The sequence below is a fragment of the Monopterus albus genome, unplaced genomic scaffold, assembly GCF_001952655.1.
Source record: "Monopterus albus unplaced genomic scaffold, M_albus_1.0 scaffold18.1, whole genome shotgun sequence".
NCBI classification, from domain to species: Eukaryota; Metazoa; Chordata; class Actinopteri; order Synbranchiformes; family Synbranchidae; genus Monopterus; species Monopterus albus.
The window spans coordinates 9,893,666-9,905,762 of record NW_018127898.1 but is presented as its reverse complement, the minus strand read 5'-3'; the positions used below and the strand labels follow the sequence as shown (position 1 = coordinate 9,905,762).

The window sequence follows — 12,097 nt, the reverse complement described above, 5'->3', positions numbered from 1 at the left end:
AGGGAGAAGCCAGTAGCAAGAGGGGGTAACACTGTCATCCTTTATGTGGCTGGTTTATCAGAGAAGCTGAAAAGGATTTCCTCAACCAAGAGATCCAGCCAACTGTACATTGGTGAAACTAAGCAGCCGCTGCACAAATGCATGGCCCAACACAGGAGGGCCAACTCCAGTGGACCAGAGTCAGCAGAGAGAGGAGTCAAGGAAGCTATTTTGGTCCGAATAGAACACCCCTCTCTAAATAGGGGTGGTGGACTAAGGCACAACTTGTTATCTATCTACAACTCTGTTTTGAGATCTCTACCCAAACATTTCCACCCCAATTCACACCAGGACAATAGGCGTCGGTCCACATGTGAGGGTTCAAAGACAGGTAACGACTCTCACTGATACCAGACCCTAACAACTCAGTCGTTAGAGGACTTTGTTGGCCACCAAAAGACTGAAACACCACCCAGTGGGATAAATACCTCCTGCTCACCACCATTCAGGCAGAACCAATGAAGCCTCTTGGATGAGAGGTGAAACATCTTTACATAAAACTATGTCCTTCTAAGTTGTTTTCATCATCTATGCAATGAAGCACACTCAAAGCACTTTACACTATTTTCCATTCACCCATTCGCAGACACAAACATTCACACACACACACACACACACATTAATGGCACTCCCACAGTAAACTTGTAGATTCATGCTCTGTTATGCAGTCCCATAGGCAACACATGTCTATTAAGTACCCTGCAGATGGGAGACTTCAGTCATTATCTGTATTTACTTCTGTCATTTTACAGTAAACCAGACCTAGGAGAGAAATCTAGACAAGGCCTTAATAAGCTGCTGGCTAATGAGGTCCCCATTGAGATGAAGCCAGTCCAGCCACCACACTTTTACAGACTGGCAGCAGTAGAGCCGAGGACGCTGTTCTGGGTACGAGCACGAGGATATATTGGTAAAATACACCTTATCAATTACACTGCCCTGTCCACATACGCACTACATATATTAAATAGCACTTGAAGCCACACAGCATATTCATAGGGTATTCTCACAGAGTAAATAACAAGACGCAAAATTCTGTTGACCCTTTCTTGGTATTAAATGAAACAATATGCTTAGTTTTTATGTGTGTTGGATCACTTATTAAGTGATCAGCATACTCAGTATATAAGCATACAGCTAACTTATAAGCATTGAACAGCAAACAGTTTCAACATGATACTCATATTTAAGAAATTGCAATGTGAAAATAAATTAAATGTTAATATAAATAAAGATGCTATAATATGCTAGTATTATATGTATTACAATACATATATGCATATATCATATATTTTATGAATGATGTGTATAATACATTATAAAGTCAGTTGGATGATGGACTTTGTGTGCTTATGTAGGTGAAGGCAACATGAAGCTGCATTGCTGTGTTGCTGCTTATGTATCAGACTTTGCATTCCTGGGCACAGCTCTGCTGCCTTATCCCAACTACAAAGCCCAGTTCGCAGCCTCCCTGGATCATGCCATGTGGTTCCACAGCACTTTCCGCAGCGATGAGTGGATGCTGTATGAGTGTGAGAGCCCATGGGCAGGTAAGTGCAGTTCATGTCACATCTGTTATTTGTTCTGTCTATATGTATCCCAGCACAACACACATATGTAGTTACACATGGTTTTGATCATTAAATAAATTACATAGAGGCTCACAGTGGACTGTTGTAGAGGTTATCTGGGTTGAAAGTACCACTTTTTACTTTTACTCTGATTGTTTGAGAATGAATGTTTCTTCTCTGATCACATTTAATTTGAGGACACTTACACGTGTTATCTACCCATATCCACAGACGTTTTTGTGAACACGTGTACGACCCCAAAGTAATTGCGCTTTAAATACAAGTCGCACAACTGTACTGTTGTCTCTACATGTTGGGTCAAAAGTATAATGACGGCGAGTTGAGAGTACCACACTTCAAAAAGCACAGAAATTGTGAGGTAAAAGTGTATTTTTGTTATGCAGATGTGTGTAGGGATTGCAATGATCCTCCAGGCTAAACTTCTAATCATATAACCCAGTCTTGGTCAAGCCACACACATTTAATATGATGATCGTGCAGACTAAATGTTTAGGCTAGACTATAGAAGTGACAAAGAGCCAAAGTGCATTTTTAATACACTTTGTAAGTAAAATAATTAAAGTATCTAGCTAGCTAACCTTATCTAGTATTGATGCTGTCTAGCAACAGCAATACTTTATGTGCGTTACGTTACCCAGTAATGCAGTAGTCTAATGCGTTACATATCCAAGCCCATTGCACACACATTGTTATTTTGGATTAAAGCTAGACTGGTTAATCTGCTAGGTCTATATATTATCTTATTGGAGATAAGTTTGTATTGAGGCATATTTTGAACAATAACTAATGCTAAACTGGGTTTGAGGTAGTTTAGAAACTGTGTCACCATTATATAGTTTGTCCACCAGAAACTGGTGACACATTAATTTGCCAGTTCAAAAACGTCCTGCGTAGTATGTATCTTTGTCACAGTTCTTAAAAAATCTAAGGGATCTATATCAAGATTGGTTTGGCATTATGCGTTGGCATGTTAAAAAGTAACTAACAAAAACAAAACAAACAAAAAACTATCTACCAATATGTTTTTTAAATTCATTCCAAAATATCAGTATGTGTCTGAAAAATCAGTTGGTTTGATTGGCCTGTAGTATTGACACATCTGGATTAGATTTACAGTTTGATAATTTTCTAAACAGCCATCACCTTTAGAATGTTAGATATAAGGAAATAAAGTCCTGAAAACCCTGACAAAAAATCCTTTCTTTACATAAATATAGCTAGCAGCCTGACAGAAAAGATTTTAAAAATCGAATTACACTTGGTTACTTTGTGTCTAAGCAATTAGTTTTTACTTTTACACATTTTCATGCTACATGAATTGCTTCACAAAATGACTGTATATCTGTATATTTCTCTGTATTTATTATTTCATGACATTCTACTGTTGTGGCTTATCATCTCTGACCCATGTAGTTTGTTCTTGGCAACAGAAGTTGCCTTCTCTGTGCATCTTCTTTTGCCTAACATGTGGTTTGTGTTTTGTCCTACAGGGGGCAGTAGAGGACTGGTTCAAGGCAGACTGTGGAGAAGAGATGGGGTGTTGGCTGCGTCATGTTCCCAGGAGGGGGTCCTGAGAGTGAAAGCAGTCACAGAGCCCAGCAAACTATAAAGACATTCCTAAGAGTTCCATTCATCCATCCATTTTCTTCCGCTTATCCGGGACCGGGTCGCGGGGGCAGCAGTCTAAGCAAAGATGCCCAGACTTCCCTCTCTCCAGACACTTCCTCCAGCTCCAGCCACCTCAGCTGGCTCCTCTCGATGTGGAGGAGCAGCGGTTCTACTCTGAGCTCCTCCCGGGTGACCGAGCTCCTCACCCTATCTCTAAGGGTGCGCCCGGCCGCCCTGCGGAGAAAGCTCATTTCGGCCGCCTGTATCCGGGATCTTGCCCTTTCGGTCATGACCCAAAGTTCATGACCATAGGTGAGAGTCGGAACGTAGATTGACCAGTAAATCGAGAGCTTCGCCTTACAGCTCAGCTCCTTCTTCACCACGACGGATCGGTACATTGACCGCATTACTGCATAAGCTGCACTGATCCGCCTGTCAATCTCCCGTTCCATCTTTCCCGCACTCGTGAACAAGACCCCAAGATACTTGAACTCCTCCACTTGAGGCAGGAACTCCCCACCTAAGAGTTTTCTGAGTTTATTTATAATTCTAATCATATAGATTTTATTTAGATTTTTAGACATAAAAATGTTAATATAATAGGTTTATGATAAGGAAATGTAATTACAGTCAGTAAAGAATTAAAAAGTTCTGTGGTTGAACATGTATCTCAGATAAAACTGAATGTTACTTTGCATATTCATTCATTCTTGTAGGCCCATGTTAAATTCAGCACTGTCAAGACCAAATTCCACAGCAAATTCTTATGCCACAGTTTTGACATGTCACCTACCATGATGACAAAACAAGAAATACACAGCACAGAATTTTTATGAAGATTTTACAAAAGCAGCACAGAAGAGCAACAATTGCATTTTTAACTACAAATAGTGGATGACCTTCCACAGAGCTTAGTTGTGAAAAGAAGTGGAAATATCCGCCATACTCTACATAGGCTACCACCAAATAGAAACTCATTTGCATGCCTGTCTGGTATATGCAACTACCCGCAGCCCACCTATGGGTTTTCTCAATGGGTAGTAAAGATCTACCAGACAAAGAATGTGAAGCAGGTGAATACAATGCAAAGAGGACAGAAAAGCCTGATCCACCAAAGGAGAGTGAAAAAGGTGAAGTTATTTTGTAGCAAGACAGTCAAGGAAGGGCACATCAGTTTTCCCACCAAGGACAAAAATACATCTGTCCCCTGTGCAGCACTCTGTGTCTGATCATTGCATGGTCCAACTCATCCCAAACTATAGGCAGAAACCTAAAGCTGAACAGATGGACTGAGCAGGCAAAGTCAGAGCTACAGGCCTGCTTTGACTGCACAGACTGGAGTGTATTTGAAACTGCATCTACAGACCTGGATGAACTCACTGTCAATGTGACATCATACATCAGGTTTTGTGAGGATCTGTGTGCTCACCAAGACCTTCTGCACATACAACAACAAGCCCTTGTTCAAGATCAAAGATTTTTTATTGTCAATTCACTATATGTGCAGGACATACAGAAAATCAAAATACCGTTTCTTTCTCACCTAGTATTGAATGCCATACCATTTAGGAAACTAGAACAGAATAAAAGTAGATTAAAAAGAATAAGAAAACGAAGTCAAAGTAATTAGGATAAAGCTAAACGGTACAACCTAATAGGCTATGACTCAAACCATGTACAATCAGTGACAGTAGTGCAAATAAGAATAATAAGATTGTCAGATGCACATGGACAGTAGTGCAAATGACCAACAGCAGCAGATATGATAGTAAAAACAGTAAAGGCAGTCATTGTAGAGGAGGACAACCAGGAAAATGTGCAGCCTGATCCTGTAACACAGAATACAAAATCATATAATTACTGTGGAGCAGGATGGAGATGTACAGATTATTCCAAAAAGGTTTTTACATTGTGAAAACCAGATTTGATACATGCATACTGTATAACTGTATTTAAGACTGAACAAAATGCTAGTCCTGAAACTTTGCACTTTTGTACAGTATGGCTGAATTTGGCTGCTTGTTTTTTCATACACAGTTGTAGATGAAATGACAGTGCAAGTATATCATGCAGGTTAAGAAGAAATATTAGAAAGGCCTAGGTTATAAGTGTGCACTTTCTGTGTAGACGTTTTTTTTTTTTTTTTTTTGGACAGTACACTTTTATTCTGAAGGCTTGGACCCAAAATAAACAACCTTCAGTGAGAGATATGGGAAAGTTGCAAGACACACTCCGGTGCAGTAGGTGGCGGTATGTATCTAAATTAGTATGTGAACAGCAATTAAGAATACAGAGAAACCTTCATTTATCAGTAGGTCTGTGGCCCGGTGCTGGTGGTAACCTGTTTTCAGTTTGTGGAGAAGCCTTTAAATATCTTCGGAGATGCCGCGAGTATATATTGGCAAACTTAGCTATCATATTCGAGAGGAAGACATCCAAAGATTTTTTAGAGGTTATGGTAAATTATTAGAGATCGACCTGAAAAATGGGTAAGTCTCCAGAACAAACGTTAGCGTTAGCTAATGTCATTTTAGATTAGATTAGATTCAACTTTATTGTCATTACCCATGTACAAGTAACGTTAGACTTGAGACGGGCAGTGGTTAGGTTACCAAACTAATCTTTAAAAGGCTAGAGAGATAACGTCCTGTTGATTTCGTTTATTGCGCACACAAACATGTACAGAGTTGTATACTTTAAACAGTCCTTTTTTCAGGTTTTAAATTCTTTATTTAAGGATTAGAAACAATGTACAAATTCAGAAAAGGGGAACAGTTATGTGCACTCAAGGAACAACCCATGTCATTCTAAAATAAAAGAGACTTATACATAAAATTATATAATTCTGTAAGGAGTTGACTATCTTTGGATACTAGTTTTAAAGTTTCTAGATATTTCTTACATTCATTTTTAAAACAACTTAAAGATGGTGTAATGTTCTTCCATTTACATTTGTGTATATGAAATTTACCCATAGTAATAATAATATTTAACATCAATGTCATATTTTTGAAAGGGGTCTCTGTATAAATCAAAATCTGGAACAAGCTAAATGATGGAGTATCATTTTTAGTATCAACATCCACCCAACTAAAAATTTCCTGCCAAGATCGTAGCACTATTGGACAATGGGTACTTTAAACAGTCCGTTGTCATAAAAATTACACTAGCTTTCAAAGCCTTATCTTATTACAGTAAAGTTAGTTAGTTGGGCAGTGTCGACGGCTTGAAAACAAGCAGTTCAGTTTTAAATGCGTGGTTAGCCCTGGTGAGGCACCAGCTGTTAATGTACACCTTGAATTACTCACGTTTTGTGGTAATGTTGTTATAAATGAGGCATATTGCTAACTTTTAGCGTTACGTGTTATAGTCTCCTTACAGTCATTGGAACTTTTCGTTCACACTTATAACGATTATGTTTCCACATTATTGTGTGGGGTATCTATATATTTCTTCCCCAAGTAAAACTGAGGATTACAATATCTGCGATGATGTGACCGAGTTGCTTGCATCCATCGTGGTCACTTCATTTGTGTCATTTTCTTGGGGGTGGGCTGGTTTGTCCAACTGTTACAGTAAGATACAAATAAGACAGAAGTGCTAATGAATGGTATATGCATACAGTATATATAGCCAGAACAACTAGGAATGCAATTTATTACTCTTTGTGTTTTGTACAGGTATGGCTTTGTGGAGTTTGAGGACATGCGAGATGCTGATGATGCGGTATATGAACTGAATGGAAAGGAGATGTGTGGGGAGAGAGTCATCATTGAACATGCCCGTGGACAAAGGAGAGGTGGATCTTCAGGACACAGTAAGTATGAAGCATAATTCTCTTGTAAATGTGGGGTCTAATCGGTCTCTTGTTAACCTGTATAAAATAAAATGATGATATTCACTTTTACTGAAGTTTCAGAAAAGCTGTCAGTACTCATGACATGTGAGCTCGCTGAGAAAGTCATTACTTTACAAAGAATAATGTCCACAGCTATCTAATGGATCTAACAGTGAAATAAAACAATTAAAGCTTTTATACACTGAAAGAGATGTGTGTTAAAGTCCCATGAGTAACAATGATTAAAGAGAAGGAAAGACTTGTAAAGCTACAATGTGTTCATTTTGAAGTCAACATTAACAAAGTGCTTGATGTTTTAATTTGAAAGAGTCCACTGCGGGCTGACTTCGAGTCCAGTGAGGGTAAAGATGACTGCCTGACACGTTTGGCCTGGGCTTTCCCTTTACAATGTGTGTGTGAGACCTTTGCCCTTTGACCATTGGTTGACATAACCGGAAGCCATGATGACAGCATCCTTTTCCAATAGACCAGGGTGATGGTGAGGAATCCTGCTGGTTTTACTGTTGCAAGACACGTTGCAGAGGACCAAGCCAACACATGTTTCAGCCACTGATTTGGCTCCCACTGTTATGTAGTAGCACAAGGAGTTTTGGTAAATGTTGCCTTTGTCTTATTTAAGTTACAGATGGACAGTGCCCAAAAGATGGATGTTTTTATTCCTCACTGAGTGTGCAAAGTATGACAAAATCTCTCGTGGTGCAAGTTGAGTTGTGTCCTGGCTTTTTGACAGTTTGGAATGGACTAATTAAAATCGCTGTGGCTGAAGCGAAGCTACAAGTAAAGAATTTTGGAACAGTTCCTTTTGGGAGCAATAAAAAAAGCAAAAGCAAATTTTTATACAAAATTCATTTTTCTAAGAGGGATTTTTCTTTCTAAAACTGTTGGCATAAACATGACTAGCCTATTTAATACCAAATATTCAACAGTAATGCCACAGAATCATAATACAGACCAGTTTTGTTTCAGTGACACACAACGGTGTCTTGATTTTCTGGTTCCCGGTTAACTTAACAGTCAATTAAGTTTTCTTTAAAGTTCCTTTAAAGTCAGGGTAAAGTAAAATCAGTTTTTTGTTTCTAAACGCATTATCAGTGCTAGAAAATAGTTGCTGAAAACATGAAAAGACTGAGAACTGCTTAGTCCTGGATTCTGGCGTTGGACCCCTTCATCACTTAGGAGTTTAGGATTTTTTTGGATGGGGCAGAAAGCATAGCTCTGCATTGGAGCCATCCTTAAAATGACCCTTCCCCCGACACTGTAATATTATAAATCCTAGAGCACACAGAGCTCTATGCCTGCATTTATTTTAGGGGCACTAGTGATGATGATGACTTACAGCCACAGTTAGATTTTCTAAAATAAATAACATTAATACTGCTTCCTCGGTATTAAACAATGACAAAAGTAGGAACACATGAATGGTGAATGTGTTGGAGCTGGTCTGAACTGACCGTAGTTGGTGAAGGCAGACAGACGTGTGGGAGCTAATGGCCACACTCTGCAGCTGCTGTTGGCACTGGACAGGTCACCACAGTTAGCTCTTTGCTGTTAGCCTAATAAACCCGCAGATAAAACTTACATTTTCACTTCTCTGCAGGTTTATGCTTGTTTAGCAGGTGCTTCCTTAAAATACACCCACTGGCTTTTTTACTTGAAGCTTTTATTGCATGTACGTTGATGAGCATCCACTGCTGTGAGTCTACATGTGTGTCTGTGTGTAGGAGCTGAGCACCACCCACTGTCATTCAGATATCAACACAAAGGAAAAGCAGCTCCATAAACACCAAAGCCATAACATTAATTCTAACCTCACTCAGTGGTAAAATGCTCCAGTAGATCCCTAGTGCATTAGCACCAGTTCTCCTGTTTGATCGTGAGTTGGTTACTACACCTACTGCAGCCTACAGTTTGCTAGCTATGCCGTCTTGTTTAATATATCCATGATGAGAACAGGCAGCACATTTCCGTGATTGGGCATGGTTTCAGTGTCTTTATGCCCTCAGTGTTTCAGAGCAGAGAATACTCCTTATTTTTTCATGATTTTGAAAGCTACAGGGTGGGCAACAGAAAAGTAGCCCACCTCCAATACCGGTGCCACGCTCTTGAATACACGGGCTACGTTTCCGTGGCCCACCCTGAAATTTTATATAATTGGTGATCATTTTATTCTTTCAAATCTGTCTAGGTGGTTAATAACTCATCTTCCTGTGGTGTGACAAACTCACAACACTTATTTATTTCCACTTTACCCTGACTTTAACGCTGTGGTTAGATAAACAGGCTAGGTTGTTGTGCTTCAAAGAAACAACTAAAACACCTACAGTAAGTTAAGAAAACAGTTCTGATCCTTAATTAAGTGGTTTTTAATCCTGTCCACAGGGCATATAGTGCTGCAGATTTTCTGGTTGCTGAATTGACATTGTTCACCCAGTTTAAAGATCCCTAACTGCATAGCTATATGGAACACCAACAGGGCTTTTTTTCTGATCCTTAAGATCTGGTCGAGAAACCCCTGGCATTTTTAATCTCCTTTTATTCCTTCTGAAACTTATAAATGACCCTCTAACAGAACATCACAGCTGTTAGAGGGTCATTTATAGACAAAGTTGTGACAAAATAAAACTATAGGTAAAAACATCCAGTATGTAGTAGTTTTATAAATTATTAATGCCAGCAGAGGTGGAAAAGAAGTACATTTACTCAAGTACTGTACATAAATACAATTTTGAGAAATCTGTACTTGAGTATTTCCATTTTCTGTTGCTTCATACTTTGACTTCACTATATTTCCGAGAAAAATATTATACTTTGTTTTTACTACATTTATTTGATAACTTTAGTTAGTAGTCACTTTTCTGAATGAGATTAATAAAAGAAAGTACAATATAATTGTAAAACTGATTGTTGATGTAAAAGTCACAAGCTACCCAGCAGTATGTGAAGTACTTAAAATTATAACCATAAAGGTATAACATTCGCAGCAGCAGCAGCATTAAATGTGATGTACATAATAATATATTAATAATTATAATCCAATTATATGACATGCATTAATGTAAACTGTGCCATTCTGAGTAATGAGTTTGTTTTTATGCTAGTTTGTTTACTTAAGTAACATCTTGAATACAGGATTCGAAACAGTATTTTTACACTGTGGTATTGCTACTTTTAATTAAGTAAGTTAATCTAAGTACTACTACTACTACTGTAGCCCTGCGATGGATTGGCGACCTGTCCAGGGTGTACCCCCCCCGTGACCCCTTTCAGGGACTAAACGGTAGACAATGAATGAATCTAAGTACTACTTCTACCACTGAATGCCTGCTCGGAGTCCTTACCTTTATAGAATTTGGTGTCCTTTAAACAAAATTTTTTATCTTCTTGTCTTTTTTTGAAGGTGGCGGTAACAGCAGCGGGAATCGCTCTACCAGGGACAAGTATGGGCCACCTGTACGCACCGACCACCGCCTCATTGTGGAGAACCTGTCCAGCAAGTGCAGCTGGCAGGACCTTAAGGTGAGAAATGTCCCGTGATTGATCAGTGTACCAATCTATAACCAATCTGATTCACTTGCTCAAAAGCACTGAAGGCAGGCAAGAAGCGAAGCTGGTTGCATTATACAGTTATATATCTGTTTCTACTCTAGGTTGACAGCCCCAGACTCTCACTGACCACAAAGAATGCCAACCAGATATTTATTTGATATACTTATTAAGGGCCAGGTACATAAATCCATCTTAATTTGGTTCAGCAAAATAGAGATCCTACAGTGTTTATCTGAAGTGGATATAAACACAGAAATTAAAGCTCACTGTTAGGGCCTCATAGTCATTATTTAGATTCAAAGCCAATGCTTAAGCCCCCTTTACACTTCTTATTCAGTGTGGGAGTTTTCCGCCAGTTTTCTGCCTCACCCTTCTGTATAGAAGATACAGTCCTGGCATGGGGGCAGAGTCAGAGCCGGGGGCTTTTTGCAGGGGGATGAGGACTTATACTGGGCCATTATCAGTAGAATAAAAATGTGCTGGTGCTCCCCTTATTCCCTTTGCCACAGCGAGAGGTAGTATTTTTGCCAAGATTAGGTCGCCTGACCTCTTGAATAAACAGGATGAAGCAGAATCCCTCATTAAAGAATAACCACTCATTACCCTACTAAGTAGAATATTATATGCAATTCCACTATGTGCAATGCCATGTGCAATATTTGAAACTCCCATTTTACCTGTTGTCTTATTCTTGTATCCACAGTTTTATCAGCCATTTTGTATTCTTGGGTAATTTTATATTTAGACTAAGTGTTCATTCTTTTGGCTTTAAACTCTTTACTTGACTCCAGCAGAGCCCTGCACAAGAATTCCTATATGCCTAGACTGTCTCCATCCATCCATCTTCGTTTGCTTTATCCGAGACTGGGTCGCAGGGGCGGTAGTCCGAGCAGAGCCCCCCAGACTTCCCTCTCCCCACACACGCCTCACCTGGCTCCACTCAACATGGAGGAGCAGCGGCTTTACTTTGAACTCCTCATGGGTGACTGAGCTCCGCGCCCTTTCCCTAAGGGTGCACCCAGCCACTCTCCGAAGGAAATTCATTTCTGCCACTTGTATCTGCGATCTCATTCTTTCAGTCAAGATCCAAAGTTCATGGCCATAAATGAGGGTAGGAACGTAGATCGATTGGTAAATTGAGAGCTTCGCCTTATGACACAGCTCCTTCTTCACCACAACAGACCGGTACAGAGACCGCATTACTGCGGATGCTGCACCAATCCATTTGTCAACCTGCTGCTCCATTTTTCCTTCACTCGTGAACAAGACCCCGAGATACTTAAACTCCTCCACTTGAGGGAGCAACCCACCCCCAACTCGAAGTGGGCAATCCACCTTTTTCCGATTCAGAACCATGGCCTCGGGTTTGGAGGTGCTAATTCTCATTGCCGCCGTTTCACACTCGGCTGCAAACCCCTCCAGTGCACGCTGTAGGTCTTGACCTGATGAAACC

General features: G+C 39.8%; 2 protein-coding genes across 2 annotated transcripts in view; both read left to right on the top strand.

The window, feature by feature from the left end:
* Positions 1–3,333, top strand: part of acot8 (acyl-CoA thioesterase 8) — a 6,485-nt gene extending 3,152 nt beyond the window's left edge. Inside the window, exons 4-6 of the mRNA XM_020593018.1 lie at positions 792–949; positions 1,398–1,589; positions 3,122–3,333. Of these exons, the coding sequence (XP_020448674.1) occupies positions 792–949; positions 1,398–1,589; positions 3,122–3,240 (469 nt within the window). The 3' untranslated portion in view covers positions 3,241–3,333. The remainder of the gene's footprint in view (positions 1–791; positions 950–1,397; positions 1,590–3,121) is intronic.
* Positions 3,334–5,476: 2,143 nt separating this feature from the next.
* The window catches only part of LOC109956155 (serine/arginine-rich splicing factor 6-like), a 9,368-nt gene continuing 2,747 nt past the window's right edge, over positions 5,477–12,097 (top strand). Inside the window, 3 exon segments of the mRNA XM_020593057.1 lie at positions 5,477–5,728; positions 6,920–7,056; positions 10,496–10,614. Coding sequence (XP_020448713.1) covers positions 5,622–5,728; positions 6,920–7,056; positions 10,496–10,614 — 363 coding nt within the window. The 5' untranslated portion in view covers positions 5,477–5,621.